This window comes from Cherax quadricarinatus, chromosome 93 (genome assembly GCF_038502225.1).
Source record: "Cherax quadricarinatus isolate ZL_2023a chromosome 93, ASM3850222v1, whole genome shotgun sequence".
Taxonomy (NCBI): Eukaryota; Metazoa; Arthropoda; class Malacostraca; order Decapoda; family Parastacidae; genus Cherax; species Cherax quadricarinatus.
The window spans coordinates 9562519-9585230 of record NC_091384.1 but is presented as its reverse complement, the minus strand read 5'-3'; the positions used below and the strand labels follow the sequence as shown (position 1 = coordinate 9585230).

The 22712-nt window shown below is 40.9% G+C and overlaps 1 protein-coding gene across 9 annotated transcripts in view; it reads left to right on the top strand.

Moving 5' to 3' along the window:
- Positions 1 to 22712, top strand: part of DIP2 (disco-interacting protein 2) — a 613961-nt gene that overhangs the window by 541155 nt on the left and 50094 nt on the right. Inside the window, exon 20 of one of the 9 annotated variants that reach the window (XM_070104687.1) lies at positions 13379 to 13596. The exons of the other annotated variants lie outside the window; for them this stretch is intronic. Coding sequence (XP_069960788.1) covers positions 13379 to 13581 — 203 coding nt within the window. The 3' untranslated portion in view covers positions 13582 to 13596. Of the gene's footprint in view, positions 1 to 13378; positions 13597 to 22712 lie in introns of those variants that run through there. 9 annotated transcript variants of the gene reach the window in all.

The window sequence follows — 22712 nt, the reverse complement described above, 5'->3', positions numbered from 1 at the left end:
TCTATGAACTATGTCTTAATTAAAATAGAGCAATAAAATTAGTTTCTCCTTTACACATAAAGGATACTATTATATATATTCACAGCTATTGTTACGACACAAGAGTCTACTGGGAAACAATTCCCAGTAGTAGAGTTAGGCAATCAATCTAATGCTAAAATACGATTTTAGGTAATATGATCAGTAAACTCTTAGAAATCAGGTTAGAGGTGGGAATGCTAGTTAGAGTAAACGTGGGAACCTACTCAGAGCAAGGGTAGTGTACCTACTCAGAGCAAGGGTGGTAAACCTACTCAGAGCAAGGGTGGTGAACCTGCTCAGAGCAAGGGCTGTGAACCTACTAACGGTACCACTGAGTGGTAAGCCGACGTCAGGTTGGTCACGTGACTGAGGGAGACGTCAGTACCTGAACTACTAACTGGCGCTCCAACTAGTAGTTTACCACTACATGAAAACACTTGATATAGACTAACAAAACATAATATAATACAATATTAGCATTAGCATATACAGTGGACCCCCGCTTAATGATCACCTCCCAATGCGACCAATTATGTAAGTGTATTTATGTAAGTGCGATTGTACGTGCATGTTTGCGGGTCTGAAATGGACTAATCTACTTCACAATATTCCTTATGGGAACAAATTCGGTCAGTACTGGCACCTGAACATACTTCTGGAATGAAAAAATATTGTTAACCGGGGGTCCACTGTATATTATAAAATAAAGGGGCATATCCTATTATAAAATAAAACGGGTATGGCCATACTCGTAACACAAAGAAACAGTAATTTTTCTTTGTTTCTTTGTCATAAAGTGTGGAAGAACCAGTGCTGTAAAATTCACACAATCTTCACACAGATACACTGCTATCAATTTTTTTTAGTTCTACCTCATCTTTTATGGACAATGTATGGTGTTTGCACAACGAGAAGCATTTCCTTCATTCGTTGGAACCATGGCTGGGGCTAAAGTGAGCAGGTTATAACAATAAATGGAGAAAAGCAAATAGGAATGGCTTGCCTGTGTTTGCAAGTGACACCAGCAGTGTTTATATAGCAAGGAGCAGAAGATTGGTGAGGCAGCCTAGGAAATTTGAAATTAGGGTAGCCAAAATTAATGCCAGATTAGTGATGGAACCAGATTAGTGATGGCTGACGTGTACCTGTACTCTGAAGGATGAATGAGGATGTTACAGTTCTTCGGAAATTGTAGAAAATGTTTTTCTGGACGTAATTACACCAAAAGTATGAAATACATGTATGATGGAAAATTTATGGAATTGTGCAGGCCCAAAGTTAGTGGTCTCTATGCAATATACACATCAGTGATTGCACTGACTTTGAGTCCTATTTTAAGCTAATTCCATTATTTCAGTCGACCAGATTCTTAGTTCTCTAGTATATGTCTTTCATTCTGTCAACTGAGCACAAGAAACTGCCCATTCAACTGTTTCAGCCACCCTATAAAGTGATCAGAATTCAGTACCTTGGCCAACTTTATGCAAATTAAAAAACTAATTTAAAAATAGTTAATAATCAACAATGTAGACATTGCTGGCACTAGAACAGCATTTCCTCTGTTTATTAGTTACAGTGAAACATACAGGTGAACAGTATTTAGATAAGGGTAGAAGAGGTTTTTGTTACCGTTATGGATTTGGGAAAGGTGTACAAAGGGTGGATAGGGGGCAATGTGGCAGATGTTCCAGGTGCATGTAATAGGAGGTAGGTTACTGAAAGCATTGAAGAGTTTTCATGAGGATAGTGAGGCTCAGGTTAGAGTATGTAGGAGAGAGGGAGATTATTTCCCAGTAAAAGTAGGTCTTAGATAGGAATGTGTGATGTCACCATGCTTGTTCAATATATAATGTAGGATGAGAGGTGAGTAGTATTTATTTGTAGGAAGTCAGTGTAGATAGCTGGTAGGTGTAGCCTGCCTGGGCTACACCTACCAGCTACCTACACTGTGGCCCAGAGCCATATCATTACCATCGACATACTATGTTCGCTGAGTTTAATCGTTTCTAAGAACTACCTTTAGATACCATCATAAACAAAGGGAGAAGTAGTGAATAATTCATGCCAAGAATTGTAAACAAAAGCATTATGTATTAAGGGCGGTGACTGGGCCAACACAGATTCATAGCATATAAACATTGCATGTTTATATGTTATCTAATGTGTTTTTTATATAATTTTAAAGAAAATATCATAGATGGTTTAATGAAAATGTCTATATTAATCTAAAAATAAGACTTTTAATGTGCCCAAGAGTGAGTCACAAATGTATGAGCAGCCCAGGTGGACACGTTTGATACAAACGATGTATGAAACCTGGCGTAAAATTTCGCTGAAAAATGTGGTTGAAATCTGAATTGTATGATTTCCGCACCAGACAAAATCCGGGAGCCCACTGTAATCAGTTAAACACTTAAGGAATTAAGGAATGCTAACAGGTGATCAAAGTGTATTCTAGGGGATCTAACATTATACAGGAGAGCCCCATTTGTATGGCTCTTAGGTCCCGACCCCGTGCGGTAAGCAAAAATAACTGGTGGATGAAAAAGAGTGTACAGTGGTCCCTCGTTGTTCGTAATTAATCCGTTCCTGGAGCCGTTACTATAAACGAAATTTACGATTTACGAATCAATTTTCCCCATAAGAAATAATGTAAATACAATTAATCCGTTCCTGACACCCAGAAGTATTAAAACAAAAAATTTTTTAACATGAAATATGCATGTAGTACATAAACAATACAATGGGAAATGATGAATGAAACATTAACAGCATAACACTTACCTTTATTGGAGATTCTTCTTAGTGTATGGGAGACTGGAGGAGGAGAGAGAGTGGATTGTTTATAGTTTGGAAGGGGAATCCCCTTCCATCAACACCTCAGGTACCATTTGCTTTTCTGGGGTTGCTTCTCTTCTCTGTTTCTTAATGCCACTAGGACCACCTTGAGAGTCACTGGAGTCCTGTCTCACAAAATAACTGTGGAGAGAGCTCTGTTTCTGGCATCTCTTTAACACTTCCCTAAAATGGCCCAAGACTTTGTCACTGTACATGTTGCCAACCTGGCTTACAACAACCTTGTTAGGGTGATGTTTCTCCATGAAGCTTTCCATCTTACCCCACATAGTAAAAATCTCTTTAATTTCTGAAGAAGGCACCTTCTTCCATCTCTCTTCCTCCTCCTCTGCAGCAAGATTCTGAGCTGCGATGTGTTGCTCTTCCTGCTGAAGCTCTTGCAGCTCCTCAGTGGTGAGCTCTTCATTGTGGTCTTCCACCAATTCTTCCACATCCTCCAAACTCACATCCAACCCCATGGAACTCCCCAGTGCCACAATTGATTTTACAACAGACATAGGCTCATTAGGGTCAGTCCCAAATCCTTCAAAATCCCTCTTGTTGACACAATCTGGCCACAATTTTCTCCAGGCAGAGTTCAAAGTCCTGGTAGTCACCCTCCCAAGCCATACCTATAAGGGTTATGCAGTGGAGGATGCTGAAGTGTTCTCTCCAAAATTCCCTTAGGGTCAAGTGAGTGTCTGTGGTCACAGTCAAGCGCCTGTGAAACATTGCTTTTGTGTAGAGTTTTTTAAAGTTTGCAATAACCTGCTGGTCCATGGGTTGGAGGAGAGGAGTGGTATTCGGGGGCAAGAACTTTACTGTGATGAACCCAAACTCCTCGAAAATTAGGTCATCCAAGTTTGGAGGATGAGCAGGTGCATTGTCCATTACTAGCAGGCACTTGAGATCCAATTTCTTTTCCAAGAGATACTCCTTCACACTAGGGCCAAACACTTCATTGAACCATTGGATGAAAATTTCCCTCGTGACCCATGCCTTACTATTAGATTTCCAAAACACACACAATTTACTCTTCATAACATTGTTTTTCCTGAACACTCTGGGATTTTCAGAATGGTACACTAGTAATGGCTTCACTTTGAAATCCCCACTAGCATTAGCACAGAACATTAGTGTCAGTCTGTCTTTCATAGGCTTGTTTCCTGGCATTGCCTTTTCCTCTTGTGTAATGAAGGTCCTCTTTGGCATTTTCTTCCAAAAGAGGCCTGTTTCGTCACAATTGAACACTTGTTCAGGTTTCAGTCCTTCAGCCTCTATGTACTCCTGGAATTCATGCACATATTTTTCAGTCGCCTTGTGGTCCGAACTGGCAGCCTCACCATGCCTTACCACACTGTGTATGCCACTACGGTTCTTAAATCTCTCAAACCAGCCTTTGCTGGCCTTAAATTCACTCACTTCACCACTATTTGCAGGCAGTTTCTTTACCAAATCTTCATGCAACTGCCTAGCCTTTTCACAAATAAATGAAGTCATAAGAGTATCTCCTGGTAATTGTTTCTTATTTATCCACACCAATAATAACTTCTCAACTTCTTCCAGTACTGGTGATCTCATTTTTGTCAGCATAGTTACTCCCTTTGCAACAACAGCATCCTTTATTTCATTTTTCTTGGCCACTATGGAACATAAGGTTGTGTAGGGTTTCTTATACATCCTGGACAGTTCGGCCACACTTGTACCACTTTCATATTGTTCAATGATGGTTTTCTTAAATTCAATCGTATTTCTCACCTTCTTTACCACAGGCTTGGCACTAGGAGCTTTCTTTGGAGCCATGGTAGCTTATTTAGTACTTGCAAGCACTAAAATAAATGGAATATTATGAAATATTTCACTGGAGCACGTGAGGGGACCTTCGCTCACTGGTAAACAATGCCAGACTGGCTGCCGCCCTGGCTCATGCCATGGGTACGCGTCCCGGACGAACTACGACTCACGAGTCAATCTATAAAAAGAGAGTCCATATTTATACGAAAATACCCCTATGATTGGCGAATTTTACGATTACCGGGAACTACGAAAAACAGGGGACCACTGTATTTTATCATTACAAATGCATCTAAAATGTGACGTATTCATTTACTGAGCACTCAGACTTACTACCGGCTCTTCAGTCAGTGTCTGAACCTAAGTAATGTATGTATATTAGAACTGTATATTATTACAGTAAACTACTATATAAATATTTAAAAATACGTATGCCAGAAATGTTATACTAAATGGTGCAAAGATGACATTAAGTATGGTATGTTCCTTGCTAAATGACCTGTTTACTTACCAATGTACACTTAGGAATGGAACCCTGTTGTTAAGTGAGGAGAGGCTGTATTAAGTGCTCATTACAGCTAGGCATAAGAAAAACAGATAAAAAAGTTAAATGAATACACAGTACCTACAATATTTACCTCAAAATATGGCACCTATTGCCTTTCCCTTACACAACTGTTGTGCATAAATGACAGAAAAGTGGTCAAAGCACCGAACATAATGAACAGTGGCTCAGTTAAAAGCCAACAAAAAAGTGGAACACCAGAAGGAGGTTCTGTATACGTGGAGCCCTGTGTGGTGCCCTCCTGTAACTGAAGATAAGATAAGATAAGATAAGATTTCGTTCGGATTTTTAACCCCGGAGGGTTAGCCACCCAGGATAACCCAAGAAAGTCAGTGCGTCATCGAGGACTGTCTAACTTATTTCCATTGGGGTCCTTAATCTTGTCCCCCAGGATGCGACCCACACCAGTCGACTAACACCCAGGTACTTATTTGCTGCTAGGTGAACAGGACAACAGGTGTAAGGAAAAGTGTCGAATGTTTCCACCCGCCGGGAATCGAACCCGGGCCCTCCGTGTGTAAAGCGGGAGCTTTAGCCACCAGGCCACTGAACACTGTTATGTTCTTGGTGGCACCAAGAACAGTTCTTCCCTATTTTGCTGTGTAATGGAAACAAATATCAGAAGAGCATTGGTTATTACTGACGTTTAACAAGAGATTAATATCTGTATTGATCTATGCATTCATGACTCAAAGGTAGGAAGAATGTTCATATATAGATAGGTGAAGGATAGCAGATGTTAAGTGGGTAATAATGAATGGTAAAAATGGAAATAAAGCTAGTATAACTACTAAAAGAAATATGAAAATATAACTAAGGCCATAGGCATGACGGGGAAGGTAGGCAGGTGGATTTTCGGATTCCTAACACACAACACAAAAAGTAGTAGTAAACAGAGCAAAATCCAGCATCAGCGAGGTAAAAAGCTCAGTTCCCCAAGGCACTGTCCTGGCACCTCTGCTGTTTCTCATCTTCATAGCAGACAGATAAATAGACCCATCACAGTTTTGTATTAACATTTGCAGATGAGACTAAAATAAACATGAAAGTCACTATGGTGGAAGACGCTGAAAAATTACAGGAAGACAGGGTTTTCCAGTGGTCAATGGAGAACAGCATGATGTTCAATGGTGATAAGTTCCAGCTGTTTAGGTATGGAAAGAATGAAGAACTCGAAAGGAACACTGTATAAAAAACTCAAGAGGATCACCAAATGGAATGAAAGGAGCATGTAAAAGACTTGGGAATAACTATGTCAGCTGACCTTTCTTTCTAAGAACTTAATAAGACAAAGATCACAAAAGCCAGGAGGATGACAGGGTGAATATTGAGTACAGTGGACCCCCGGTTAATGATATTTTTTCACTCCAGAAGTATGTTCAGGTGCCAGTACTGACCGAATTTGTTCCCATAAGGAATATTGTGAAGTAGATTAGTCCATTTCAGACCCCCAAACATACACGTACAAACGCACTTACATAAATACACTTACATAATTTGTCTCATTCGGAGGTGATCGCTATGCGGGGGTCCACTGTACTTTCAAAACAAGGGAAATGATGCTAATGGTGATACTCTTCAAATCGCTAGTGCTCCCTCATTTGGAATATTGCTCAGTGCTGATGGCCCTGTTCAAAGCAGGAGAAATATCAGAGCTGGAACAGATACAGAGATCGTTTATGGCTCACACACAGCCAGTAAAGCATTTAAATTACTGGGAACGCTTTCAAGTCTTGAACATGTACTCATTGGAGTGGAGGAGAGAGATACATGATAATATATACCTGGAAAGTACTCGAGGGTCTGGTGCCAAATCTGCACACTGCCATAACAACATACTGGAGTGAGAGATAAGGGAGGAAGTGCAAAATAAACCCAGTGAGATGTAGGGGTGCGGTGGGCACAATAAGGGAACACTGTATCAGCATTTGTGGCCCCAAATGCTGTATCAGCATTTGTGGCCCCAAAGTGTAGAAGTCTTCAAGAGAAAACTGGATAAGTATCTTCACCAGGTGCCAGATCAGCCAGGTTGTGATGGATATGTGGGGCAGCTGGCTCCAGCAGCAACAGCCTGCTTGACCAGGCAAGCAAAGACGAGCCTGGCCAATGGCTGGGCTCCAAGAGTAGTAAGACTCTCAGAACTCATCAAAGGTATATCAAAGGCAGTATAACTAACAAAAATATGAAAAGAAAACGGTATAACTATGTACTAACAAAAATAACTATGAGAATAGAGACAATGCCTATAATAAAAATTACAATTTAGTTTTAACACAGTATTAAAACTAGTAATCAAATTTAGCTCCTGATAGTGCACAAACTTCTGACAAACTTCTAACAACAGACAGTACAAAATAATGTGCACAGTTCTGTATTAGACAAAACAATAAACTTTGTGAACTTAAATAACTATGAGGTAGAGTGTTGTTTCTAGCAAGTGGATATGAAAATAGTTAAAATCTCTTGTATCTTCAATAAATGCAAAATTAATAGTGCGTGCTGGATTGTCTATAAGTTTTTTGGTTAAAAAAATACATACTTTAAAAGTTAAGATGAAATGATACTCAATTTTTAAAAGATCGGTGAGATAATGAGTAAATTTATCTGAAATTGCTAACAAACATAACAGCTGATGATAAACGGTAAAAGCATTTGAATAACAAAATGTTGAAATAAGATATAACACAATGGAATAACAGATGCAGATTGAGGGTACAGTGTTTGTGGAGATTAGTGGGGACAAACTGCATCTTAATCACACTTGTGTATTCCAGCATCACCTGAGAATTTTGTGAGATCATCTTCATTGGCAGTGTGGTATCTCTGGCTTATGGTTGATTTCCTTACTGCAATTTTAACCTTTTGCAAAGAACTGGGTGATTTTTTCCTCTTGACCTAGGTTAGGTTAGGTAAAGTTTATCAAGAAGCAGGACAACCTCTTGACATAGGTAAGGTTAGGTTAGGTTAGGTTTAGGTTAGATTAGGTTATGTTAGGTTTGGTTTAGGTTAGGTAAGATTTGTCAAGAAGCAGGACAACCTCTTGATGTAGGTTAGGTTAGGTTTAGGTTAGGTAAGGTAAGGTTTATCAAGAAGCCAGTTAACCTCTTGACATAGGTAAGGTTAGCTTAGGTTTAGGTTAGATTAGGTTATGTTAGGTTTGGTTTAGGTTAGATTAAGTTATGTTAGATTTGGTTTAGGTTAGATTAGGTTATGTTAGATTTGGTTTAGGTTAGATTAGGTTATGTTAGATTTGGTTTAGGTTAGGTAAGATTTGTCAAGAAGCAGGACAACCTCTTGATGTAGGTTAGGTTTAGGTTATGTTAGGTTAGGTTTAGGTTAGATTAGGTTATGTTAGGTTTGGTTTAGGTTAGATTAGGTTATGTTAGATTTGGTTTAGGTTAGACTAGGTTATGTTAGATTTGGTTTAGGTTAGGTAAAGTTTGTCAAGAAGCAGGACAACCTCTTGATGTAGGCAAAGTTAGGTTAAGTTTTGTCTTATCTTTATACTGCACTTGTATAATAGTTGTTAACTGCATAAGAAATCTTATTCTGTGTCTAATTCTAAGTAGTATTGAAGCATTAGAATTAGTTTCCTGAAATACATTTGTATACTAGTGGGTTTATTTTATGCATGTAAACTATATTATCTTTGTACAGAATAAAAAGAAATTTGTATTGACATACAAATTACATTTAGTATTTATAAATGACTGTAATAGGTTATTTCTTGTAGGCTTAGAGTGAAATTTTAAGACCATGGTTTTTGTGCCACTTGGTTTACCTGTAAGTGTAACTTCTCTGATATCATTTATGTGAAAGCTGTCCTTGTTCAGTTGAAGAATGGTGGCAAGACATGTGTCTTGAGTGATGGTGTCTGGGAGAAGATAGCTGTTACCTACAACAGTGTCGAAGGCTGCTGTTGATCAGTTTGGTTAGTCTGTTCCTGTCTTAGTCTCGGTCTTGAGTTGGTTACTAAATCATCTTTTATTGTCCTAACTCCTGACCATTGACCGATGCTTCAGATGTTATACTTATGTATAAGTAACAAGAGGAAACTGGGAAGCTTCACCAGGCAGCGGGGCTGATGGTGGGCTGACAACTGCCAATCCTCTTGGCTGACAATCACTGGCAGGGCCCTGAAGCTTGAACTGTTATGGGATCACCTTCACAACCAGTAACAACTAGCCTACATGATACTTAAATAGCATTTTAATTTTTATTTTAACTACAATTTTGTATTGAATTACACTATATTATTATTATTTTTTAAAAACCCATTCTCAGACAGACCCAAAATTTTTAAACAATATGGAATAAAGTGGGTACTGGGCCCCTCTGGGATTAGGGGCACCGAGGCTTCAGCTTCATTAGTTTCGTAATAAAGTTGGTAGAATTACCGACAATATGTAAAGTAAAAGAACACAAGTGCAACTAATGTGACATTTATTGGGCAACGTTTCTCTCTCCAGGAGCTTGATAAGGCTTGATAAAGCTCCTGGAGAGCGAAACGTTGCCACAATAAAATGTCACATTAGTTGCACTTGTGTCCTTTTACTTTTCATTAGTTTCATAGTAGATCTGTTCGTTGACAATAAAACATAGGTTGGTTTTCAGTTTATTTTTTATGATGGGTGGCCACGAAATCGTGATGACACGATTGCAAACAAACCATACCCCGGCCGGGATTGAACCCATGGTCAGAGAGTCTCAAAACAAGTCATGTTGACGGCAGTGAGGGGACTTGAGCTAGAGTTCGTCACGGCCACGCTAGCTGGAGATTTGTCTGTAAAAACTTGCATTTGTGGTCACAGTGGTGGCCTATGCTAACCTTCCTATGGTGTAGAAATATACCTAGCTGGATGAATCTTATTGTGGCTAGCTGGTCCAGTAGCTAACGCAACACTCTGGAGTTTTGTGACTCTCTGACTGCGGGTTCTAGCCCCGCCGGGGTATGGTTTGTAAGTAAATAGTTTACAAAACTCACAAGTTGATAAATAAGACACTTGTGCAACATTAGGGTTTCTTTATTCTGGAAATGTTTCACCACACAGTGGCTTCTTCAATCCAATGCAGAGAAAAGTGGAAGACGAGGAGGAGTTTGAGGCAATCAGTCCCTCAGCCTGGGGTTGATGTATTCAGTCCATCAATTGTGACAGAAATGCAGCATATTTGTGAAGATGAGGCGCTAGCATACCTCTGTTGACTGTAAAACACCGGAACAAAGTCCTTGCTGCTATGCTATGTGAATTGAAGTGAATTAACCCTTAAACTATCCAAACGTAGATCTTAGTTCACGTGCGTAGCACACCGAATGTAGATCTACTTTTTTTTACATAAAGCATGTAAAATCAAATGTAGATCTACATTTGGAGTGCTACGCACGTGAACGTAGATATATGTTTGGACAGTTTAAGGGCTAATAATGTTATGACAAAGGAAGATAAATTATACGATCATAGACATAAAGGAAAAACATAAACATACATACCTGAGTGAAGAGGTATACATGCAGTGAAGCGTTTCTGGAATTTTGAAAAATCCCAAGTATTTTTTTGCATATGTAACATTCCAAATTTGTCATCACATACACAGAATCCTGAATATTGAGGCCTGATCATGGACAGCGCCATGGGGGTGTTGACCCCTGAAACACCCTCCAGATATACACAAAATTCAGAATATTTCTTCGCATACACAGTATCCCAGTGTGTTTTTATTGTTGAAGTGTATCGTCTGCAAATCAGACTTCTTCAGTTGAATACAGAAGTTAATATAACACTGGAGACAGTAGAAGTTTTGAGGTGGTCAGTGTCTCAGTCATGATGGAAGGTGTGTCAGTACCTCAGTCATGATAGAAAGTGGTCAGTACGTCAGTCATGATGGAGGTGGTCAGTGTCTCAGTCATGACAGAAGGCGGTCGGTACCTCACTCATGATAGAAGGCGGTCAGTACCTCAGTCATGACAGAAGGTGGTAAGTACCTCAGTCATGATAGAAAGTGGTCAGTATGTCAGTCATGATAGAAGGTAGTCAGTGTCTCAGTCATGACAGAAGACAGTCAGTACCTCAGTCATGACAGAAGACAGTCAGTATCTCAGTCATGATAGAAGACAGTTAGTACCTCAGTCATGATAAAAGGTGATCAGTACCACATTCATGATAGAAGGCAGTCAGTCACTCAAGGATAGAACTGACCACTATCATCAACTATCAAGAGAGTGTCTCTGTATAGAGAAAATTTTCATAAATGCGACCGAAAAAATTTATCCAATATTGATTAGCAAGTTGAGAGACTTTCACAGTACTGTTGATCAACCAGGCTGGTTGATGCATCTCAACACAGTGTATTATCTGTGTCTACTGTGTACGATGTATTATTTATGTCTACTGTCTACAATGTGTTATCTAACACCTGCCTACAATGTGTTATCAACACCTGTCTACAATGTGTTATCTACACCTGTCTACAATGTGTTATCTACATCTACTTGTCAGTGATGTATAGCCATTGCAGTGTCACAACTTAGGAATTTAAGGATCACTGATAGGACCTCCAGTTCAATCCCAGCTTTCTTGCCAGTATGTATGTAGCTGGCAGTACAGTGGCAGGTGGCGGTACATTATCCTTGAAAAACAGCAGGAGAGCAGTTGTATATCACTCTGCCTTACCGCTTGTTTTGAAGCCTAAACCTAACAGATGGTGGCAGTGGTGGGATTGGATCTTGGATCATTGCTATTTTACCTGAACAGAATCTGTCTTTCGAACCACTGGAAGAAAAAGATTTAGCTCCAACTGTGTATTACTCCACTGCACCGCTCGTTTCAAACCCCAAACTTCAATACAAATGATGGCAGCGGTGCTATTTTACCCTGGGAAGAGTCCATCTTTCCCACCAGTGAAAGAAAAAGAAAATTAGCTTCATCTGACTTCCCAGGCAAAGTTACAAGTTCTTTGCAAGAGTTAAACAAATGTAATGGATCTATAGTTACCAGTGAGAAGATATGTTTAACAAATTTACCATCACACTATTCCACTTGAGGCTGGTACTAGACCTAGTTGTGAACCTGTGTACAAATTGCCACTTTCTTAGGTCACTATAGCAGGAGAGTTAATCAGCCAAATGCCTGACAGCAGTGTCATTGCACATGGCAAAGATGGTTCTTGGCGCCCAGTGATTGCTTCAGGAAACTGAACATTAACACGATTCCAGATCATTTTCCACTTCCTGTTCTAGGTGACTTATTATGCAATACAGGGAATAATAAAGTTTTCTCCACCTTAGACTTGTTACAAGGGTTTTAGCAAGTCTCCCTTCATGAGGACAACGAAGAGTTAACAGCCTTTTCAACCCCTAAAGGTCATTGTCATTTCCTAAACATTTTATTTGAATTATGCTCCCCTTACTCTCTTGTGTTGTGCCATCTTTGTCTTCCATTCCATTGTCAACCTTGATCTTACACACAGTCATTTCCATGTCCTTTCTTTGGTCTAGCTTGTGAAGGCTGAGTTCCACACAGCCTCACCCGTCAACACTGACTGGTAGGAGGTACACACACAATCAGTGGCTTTACCTTTGATATTCACCGGAAGACACATAAAACCTCCTGTGTTCTTTCCTGCTATCTTCTGCTGCTCCAATGTACAACATTTCCAGGTCTTCTTCTGTTCAAGGTAGTGTGTTAATGCTAGTGAAGGGTTCTTGATCCAGTAATCAAACCTCATTACCTCCTGTTCCCCAGGTGCTGCATTATCCCTAATGGTCTAGAGATTCCACTTGAATATTATACTAATAATACAACTAATAATTAAGGGTCATTCTTTGAACACTCCTGGCTTGAGGGACTGACTACCTCCTACCAAAATTTATGGAGTGTCTCCCGTGCTCTGTTTGACTGAAGAAGCCTGATGTGTAGGCGAAACATTCAACAGTAATGATACAAAAGTGTTGCACATGTGTCTTATTCATCAATAAAGATAACCAGGTGTTGCACATGTCTTATTCATCAACAAAGATAACCAAGTGTTGAACGTGTCTTATTCTTCATGTTGTTGGTATTCTGTACTGTCAATAATATAATACTGCTAGTGTGCTATCTTGTTGGTGTTATCGTACTGGTGTGCAGCTGCTAGTCCTTCCCAGAGCTCTTGTTGCACTTGTTGCAGTGGTGGAGGCGGAGGTTAACACTCCCTCATCTTCCTTCAACGTCTGTGAAGAGGGAGCACAGCGGACCACTGCTGCTACGGCGCCTCGGAAGATATTGAAAACTCATAGGGGATCCCCCCGTCCCTCTCACGGTACAGTAGCGTCAATTATCGTTCAGCTGTGCCCTTCTCCACCTCTGTTTGTCCCAAGTTGTTGTCCCTGATGTCTCTGAGGTAGGGGACACTGCGGAACATCACTGCTTATACCACTGCCCGACACCCACTTGTAAACGTGGGGAGGCCTGGAGCAGTTTGCCTTTCCCTGTCTTTCAGTGAACCATCGTAGTAAGCTAGTAGATACATTTGCAACACTTAAGTATCTAGCAGATGCACATGTGTCTTGCCCATCTATTTATTGCACATGTGTCGTGCTCATCTACTTGTTGGCACTGTATATTGGTATAATGATGCATCCAAATAGGTTTTAACACCTATTTGATGCATTCAAATAGGTGTTAGCACTTGCCACTGAGGTTTTGACATCTCCTATTCCCCTCTTTCCTCTGAGTCGTCAGCAGAAACATCACTACTTGACGCTGCGTCTATCCCTAAACATGTATCTCTTCACGCACAGTGTAATTACCTATCTGTAATTACTGCACCTATTTTGTAATTACCTACTTGTAGCTATAGGAGCAGATCTGTGCTCTTGGTGGCCCGTCTTCAGGACTGTATTCATCAGTGTTCTTTACCGTTGTTGCTTCCTGACTTTCACAGTGTTCATTAAGTTCCTGGTTTATGAACTTACATCTTTAAGCTTTGTGTTGTGATGTAGGAGTAACTGGGTAGATTGTAAGTAGTCGAACATTCAGTACTTTCCTCTCGATTTGTGCGAATTTGCTTTACATGGATTCGCTTTAGGCAGATTCACTCTCATTTTATGTCCTATTTGTGTGTGTAAATCAGTTTATGCAACATGCTATACCTTTTCCATATGTGATCTATGCAATTTGCAAAGCATGCTGAAAATTTATGATTAGTAACCCAGCGTAAGGCAGTAAAGTCAGTGCATCATCGAGGACTGGCTTATTTTCACTGTGGTCCTTCAATCTTGTCCTGCAGGATGCCACCTACACCACTCCACTGACACCCAGGTACCTACTTATTGCTAGGTGAACAGTATAACGATATTAATTCTGGACACCACTGTTACCAGATATATCAGTAGTATTTCTCTGGTGGGGTGAATGATGCTTCTTCGGAGGCAAGCCTTAGCTTTATTGGGTTATAGGTACAGGCAATATGTCTATGTTCAGTCTTGCCAGGCCATGGCCTGATGGTAGGTCTAAAGTGAGGCAAAAGCAAGGTATCATGGAGTTAACTCAAGGTAAGCCTAGGACCCACCAGATAGCAGCACCAGCTTACTGGCATGGCATGAAATATGAACATAAGAACATATCCCCCCTAATTCTACGCCTTTCGAGAGAGTGCAGATTCAGGGCCCCAGTCTATCCTCATAGGGAAGATTTCTGATACATGGGATCATCTTTGTCAATCTCCTCTGTATGTTTTCCAGAGCATTTATATCCATTCTGTAATACGGTGACCAGAACTGAGCAGCATAGTCTAAATGAGGCCTAACCAAGGATATATAGAGTTGAAGAACAACCTGAGGACTTCTATTATTTATACTTCTTGATATGAAGCCAAGAATTCTGTTAGCTTTATTGTGAACACTAATGCACTGTTGTCTTGGTTTTAAATTACTGCTAACCAGAATTCCTAAACCCCAATAACAGTTACACCGATCATAACAGATGACTGAATAAAACTCGTAGGAACAGGGCACTGGTGTGGGCACTAACATTGAACAAAAAAAAAAACTTAACAGAAGGGAGGAAAAAAAAGGTGCGCTGAAAAATATTGACAAAACAGTGAGCTATGGCAGCAAGATGTCACTGCATGCAGGACCTTTTGCAGGAGGGGATATGCCATCCTGGGACTGGCCCACAGATGGTGCAACACATCAGGAGATATGGTTGCAGGTGAGCTGTGTAACAGGGTACAGTCATCGATGAATGGTAAAGCATAATCGCCACAGGGTAGTCACTGTAGGGTTCACCGAACCTGGGGAGTGAGCTGGTGGTGTCTGCTGCTGGCCAGGACTGCTGACCGTACAACTCTTCAGGAGAGCTCTCATTAGGGACTGTGTCAAAGAGCAGTTGCAGAAGATGTACTCTAATGCAACACAGTTTAATGGTGCTGGCGAGTGGTGAGTTGTAAGGACAACTCAGGCAAAGGTGCCTTCAGCAGTGATAGGCAATAGTTGCAAGAGAACAACTCTGCATGTGTGGGAGTTGTAAGAGGGATGACGTAGATGGTGTGAAGTCAGAAAGGTGGTGAGAATAGCTTCTCTCTATGCAGGGTGCTCAGACCTGATGCCAGCACTGACTAGTCAGTGAACAGGTGGTTACATCAGGGAGTGACATATAACACTGAGTGATGTGTTACATTGGTCTAGGCACAGATGCGATATGGAACATACATGAAAGCTAGCACACCAGCAACAAATGTGTGGTATCATGATTACAACATTATATGCACTAACAAAATTATGCTTTTCTATGCAAAATTAACACTAGGGCATTTAAGAACATGTGATAATGGAACAATGGTAGTGGAACATTGACTGAAAGGAATTTATGTACTCAACCAAACACACGCTTTGTTGACGGGAAACACTGAACTTTTTAGAGATTACTGAAAACTAATTGCTCACTTAGAAATTGCCAATCACCACTGGTGGTGATGTCATGGTGTGATGTGTCATGATGTCATGAGGTGTTGTCAGGCATATCATGGGGTGACATCATGGGATGGTGTCAGGGTGATGTCATACTGACACCAAAATTAGCTAGACAGCGCAGGGAAGTGAAAATACAATACGTATTGACACTTCTCGCTTAATGACAGAGTTCTCTTCCTAAGGCCAAATTGGTTAATGAATTCGTCGCTAAGCGAGGAACTACCCCTTACCGATACTTCGAGTAACGAATTCGTCGCTAAGCGAGGAACTACCCCTTACCGATACTTCAAGCATTTTTAACAACCATTTAAAACATTTTATTTTGAATAAAGAAAAGGTCTATAGGAAACTCCAACTTGATAACTTTGTTTTAATTTGCATAAGTCTTACATATTACAGAAAGTTGTAATTACTGTATAGCATAAATATGGTGTACAAAAAAAAAACCAAATTACAGTATAAAAGAGACAGTCACATTAACATTTTAGTCATCAGATGTAATAGAGGAAGAGTCTGCTTCGAGGGACAGTGTTGGTCTACGTCTAGTAACAGCTGGTGGTGTTTCTGGCATGGTTACTGAAGATAGCAGTGGAGTTTTAGAAACTGCACAAATTCTAGCCATCAAAAAGTAAAAATGGTGCATGTTCTGTGTGTAGGGGCATTTGTAAGTATAGAATGTCTTGGAAAATGAATGGAATGTGCAACTTTGGGCACCGCAAAGAATGCCACGACCTCCTGTCCAAAGGCGGGTGTTGTTCTACCTCCTGTAAACTCTTCCATTCTGAAATGTGCCATTCAACAGTCCTCAAAAAATGCTGCTACAACAACTGCTCTGTATACCATTTATGAGGGACCAGGAGGTACAGACCCCATAAAATAATCCATAGAAATTATGATGGTCCCTCTCTAAGTGATATTTTTTTAGTGGCAAGAAACAAAAAATGGAAAGAAATAGCCAAAATAGTCCATCATCTTGGATCCTTGTTGGACTGGAGGCACAACCAGTGTCCCCCCCCATACCCCTCCAGAACCACAACTACTGATGCTCATAACAGAATCCCCCCAACAAGCGCACGATATGACTTCATTTGTATTTGCTAATATACAGGGCCTTGAGCCATCCACCAACAACAAAAACCTTTCATCATTGGGCTTCTAGAGGAGTCACATGCAATATTTGCAGCCTTCACAGAGACCCACACAAAAGATCACTTTGACAAAAAAATATGGATAATAGGGTACAACTTATTTAGATGTGATAGAAAGAACAGGTAACAAGGAAGGTATGGCTTGTATGTTTAAGAGTCATTCATCTGCACGAAGTTGCTGAACACCACAAATGATGTAGTTAAAGTTCTAACAATAAAGACTGAGAACTAAAACCTAGTCATTGTGGTTGTATATAAGCCACCGGATGCAGCCTCCCAACAGTTCAAGGAACAGCTACTGAAAATTTATTACTGTCAGAAAACCTTCTAACTCCAGCCCCAAACATCTTGCTGCTTGGTGATTTCAATCTAAGACATACAAAATGGAAGAATGTAATAAAGAATGTTATAGCAGAAACAATCCCTGGAGGCAGCACAGGTGAAAAGTCACACACATGAGCTGCTAAATCTCTGCAATAAACACACCACAAGTATTAACTCAGGGGTACGAAACTGCATCGCTAAAGTTAGAGACGGGATGTTCAGTAAGTTTAATTTTAACAACCATAGAATTAACTGGGAAAAAATAAACCAAGAGCTATCACACATACCCTGGGAATCAGACATGAGCGACCTAAATCCCCACCAGTGCCTAGAGAAGCTGAATACAGAAGCATACAAAATATGTATGAAACATGTACCATTGAGGAAACCCAGAGGAGGATCAGATGTAGAGAGAGAGCGTAGGAGATGGTACAGAAGAAGAAAACGGGTTACTGAACTGCTTAAAACACAAATATGCTACAACAGAGGAAAGATAGACTTAGCAGAGAGATCACTGAATTAGAGCAAAAACTTAGGATGTCATACCTGACAGAAGAAGCACAAAGGGAACAAAAGGCCATACAGGATATTGCAAGAAACCCCAAATATTTCTATTCCTATGCAAAATCCAAACTAAGAACTACCTATAGAATTGGACCACTACTGAGAGAAGACTCGTATACTGACGACAAACAGGAAATGAGTGAAATCCTAAAAGAACAGTATGAGTGGTGTTCAGCAACCCACTAAATGACAGTAAGGTAGAAAATGCAGAAATATTTTTCACTCCAGAAGAAGGCCGTGCAGACCAGCTAACTGACATTAGTACAAATCCCATAGATTTTGAAAAAGAAATTGAAAACATGCAACTCACTCAGCGCCTGGACCAGATTCATGGAATGTTCTATTTATAAAGAAATGCAAAGTACCACTACCATGAGCCCTCAGTATTCTTTGGAGAAAGAGCTTAGATCTAGGTGAAATACCGAAGGCCTTAAAGAGTGCAGATATACGTAGCTCCTTTGCATAAGGGAGGTAGTAGATCACTAGCTAAAAATTACAGACCAGTAGCCCTAGCCTATGACATCATAAAAATCTTCGAAAGAGTGATGGGACGGCAGGTTACAAATTTCATGGAGCAGCACAACCAACATAACCCGAACCAGCATGGTTTTAGAGCAGGATGATTATGTCTGTCACAGTTGCTGAACCATTATGACAGAATTACGGAGGCATTGGAAGATGACCAAAACGCAGATGTGATTTACACAGATTTTGCAAATGCATTTGAATTTGGAGTGATAGTGCACAAAATGAAGGCCATAGTCATTACGGGGAAGGTAGGCAGATGGATTTTCGGTTTCCTAACACACAGAACAGAAAAAGTAGTAGCGAACAGGGCAAGATCCAGCATCAGCGAGGTCAAAACCTCAATAAATAACAAAAAAGGCACAATACCGTGACTGGAACGATACACAAATAACCCGCACATAAAAGAGAGAAGCTTACGACGACGTTTCGGTCCGACTTGGACCATTGACAAAGTCACACTAACCAGAGGTAGAGCAGGACGGCTATATATAGGCAGGAAGAGGTGGTGGTAGTAGTAGTAGTACAAGAGTTGTAAATAATACCGACAAGATGAAATTAAGACACATGCACAACACCTGGGCATCCCCATCATAGACGTTTCGCCATCCAGCCAGCCACTGGATGGCGAAACGTCCACAACAAAGACAACCAGACTACCACCACCTCTTCCTGCCTATATATAGCCGTCCTGCTCCACCTCTGGTTAGTGTGACTTTGTCAATGGTCCAAGTCGGACCGAAATGTCGTCGTAAGCTTCTCTCTTCTATGTGCGGGTTATTTGTGTATCAAAACCTCAGTGCCCCAAGGCACTGTCCTGGCACCTCTGCTGTTCCTCATCCTCATAGCATAGACAAAAACACCCGGCACACTTTTGTATCATCATTTGCAGATGACACTAAAATAAGCATGAAAGTCAGTATGGTAGAGGACACTGAAAAAGTACAGGAAGACATAAACAGGGTTTTCTAGTGGGCAGTGGAAAACAACATGACGTTCAATGGTGATAAGTTCCAGCTGCTTAGATATGGAAAGAATGAAGAACTCAATAGGAGCACTATATACAAAACTCAAGAGGGTCACCAAATAGAACATAAGGAACACGTAAAAGACCTGGGAATAATTATGTCAGCGGACCTTTCTTTTAAAGACCATAACAAGACAAAGATCACGACAGCCAGGAAAATGACTGGGTGGGTATTGAGACTTTCAAAACAAGTGAAATAATGCCGATGGTGACACTCTTCAAATCGCTAGTGCTCCCTCACTTAGAATATTGCTCAGTGCTGACGGCCCCATTCAGGGCAGGAGAAATATCGGAGCTGGAACAAATACAGAGATTGTTTATGGCTTACATTGAGCCAGTAAAGCACCTAAACTACTGGGAATGCCTGCAAGTCTTGAACATGTACTCATTGGAGCGGAGGACAGAGAGGTACATGATAATACAGTGGACCCTCGACCAATGATATTAATCCGTTTCTGAGAGCTCATCGTTAATCGAAATTATCGTTAGTCGAGTTAATTTTCCCCATAAGAAATAATGGAAATCAAATTAATCCGTGCAAGACACCCAAAAGTATTGAAAAAAAAATTTTACCACATGAAATATTAATTTTAATACACACAAACTGAAGAAGACATGTACAATTACATGACACTTACCTTTATTGAAGATCTGGTGATGATTGATGGGATGGGAGGAGGGGAGACTGTGGATGGTGTTAGTGTTTAGAAGGGGAATCCCCTTCCATTAGGACTTGAGGTGTCAAGTCCTTTTCTGGGGTTACTTCCCTTCTTCTTTTAATGCCACTAGGACCAGCTTGAGAGTCACTGGACCTCTGTTGCACATCATATCTGTCCATAGAGGCCTGTACCTCCCGTTCCTTTATGGCATTCCTAAAGTGTTTCACAACATTGTCAGTGTCACAATTAAACCCTTGTTCAGGTTTCAATTCTTCACTGTCTATGTACTCCTTGAATTCCTGCACATATTTTTCAGCTGCTTTTTGGTCCGAACTGGCAGCCTCACCATGCCTTATCACACTATGTATGCCACTACGATTCTTAAATCTCTCAAACCAACCTTTGCTGGCCTTAAATTCACTCACATCACCACTTGTTGCAGGCATTTTTCTAATTAAATCGTCATGCAACTTCCAAGCCTTTTTGCATATGATCGCTTAACCCTTTGAGGGTTTTCGTCGCACTAGTACGTCTTATGCGTAGGGGTTTTTGACGTACTAGTACGCATAAATTCTAGCGGCCTCAAATCTCGCGCGAAAATGCTGGTAGGCCTAGGTGTGAGAGAATGGGTCTGCGTGGTCAGTGTGCGCGGTAGAAAAAAAATCTGGGACCCAGTGGTGCATTGTGGGAATGCCCTCTTAGTAAACAATGTCCACCATGCCTCGCGGTAAGAAGCTCCTCACTCCTCGGCGAATTGGGACACTTTTGTTCCCCAGTGACAGTTCTAATAGTGATGGAAGTGCCAGTGAAGATGAGTTTCGTGGTTTTAGTGAGGTTTTGACCGAAACTAATGACCATAATATCGGTAATAGTGAAGAAAACCCAGACGACCCTCAGCCTTCCACCTCTGGTGCTGGGCCCTCGTGTTCACGTTCAGTTGTTCCAGAACCCAAGAGGAAACTTCTATTTTCCCAAATCCCAGACTCAGATGAGAGCATGGGTGATGATAGTGATAGTGAATATGAACTACAAGCTCTTCAAACTAGTTCCAGTAGTGATAGTGAAGTGCAATATTCCCCAGTGAAGCGTCAGTATATACGACGATATATGCGCTCTGGAAGTGTGCCATATGTTATACCAAGGGGAAGGAGTGTATCTCGGAGTACATCCCGTGGCTGTACAACAGGAACAGACAGTGAAAATGACGAAGATACTGTTGCAATTGGGATGGAAAATGTGCGTGGTGGTAGTGGTGCCGGCGGTGAGGCACCAGCAGTGGGCCATGCTGCCACCCACGCTGCCAGCCACGCCGCTGCCTCAGCTGATCTAGAACAAAGGCCACCATCCCCCACTCCCCCACCACACCAGCCTCCACAACCACAACCTCCACAACCACAACCACCTGTCATTGTCCAGTACCCACCAGCAGACCGCACCTGGGATTGGCAGGAAGCTGTCAATTTTGTTCCAAATCCCCACCAGTTTGATGGCAGCCAAAGTGGAATACGGCCATCTTGTGCACTTGGGAACAATGCCACTGAACTGGAATGTTTCGAGTTATTCTTTGACGAACCACTGATGAAAAGTATTGTCATGGAAAGCAACACATACTACGAGTACACCATGGCAAACACAATACTTTCACCAAAATCACGTCTACACCAATGGAAGGAGGCAACTGTGGCTGAGATGTATCTTTTCTTTGCCACAATAATGCTTATGCCACATGTGTATAAGCACAAAGTGAAATCATACTGGTCAACAGACCCCCTGATTGCAACACCAGGTTTCAGTGATATAATGCCAGTGAATCGATTTGTGCTAATGTTACGTATGCTTCACTTCTCAGATAAAACCAGGCCTGACAGAACTGACAGGTTATATAAGATTAGGAATGTGTTTGTGTATCTGAAACAGAAATTCAGTACTCATTTTTATCCCTTCAGGAAGCTTGTAATTGACGAGTCTTTGATTCTGTTCAAAGGAAGACTCTCTTTCAAGCAGTACATACCAAGCAAGAGGAAACGCTTTGGTATAAAGTTGTTTGTGCTTTGTGATTGTTACAGTGGTCTGGTATTGGATATTATTGTGTACACTGGAAGTTATACATTGCAAAATACCAGGAAGTTATTGGGCATCTCAGGTGATGTGGTTCGAACAATGATAGAACCATACCTTGGTAAGGGGCATATATTATATACAGATAACTGGTACACAAGCCCCTCACTCAGTGATTTTTTGCAAGTGAACATGACAGATGTGTGTGGCACAGTGCGTGCAAATCGAAAACATATGCCCAGGT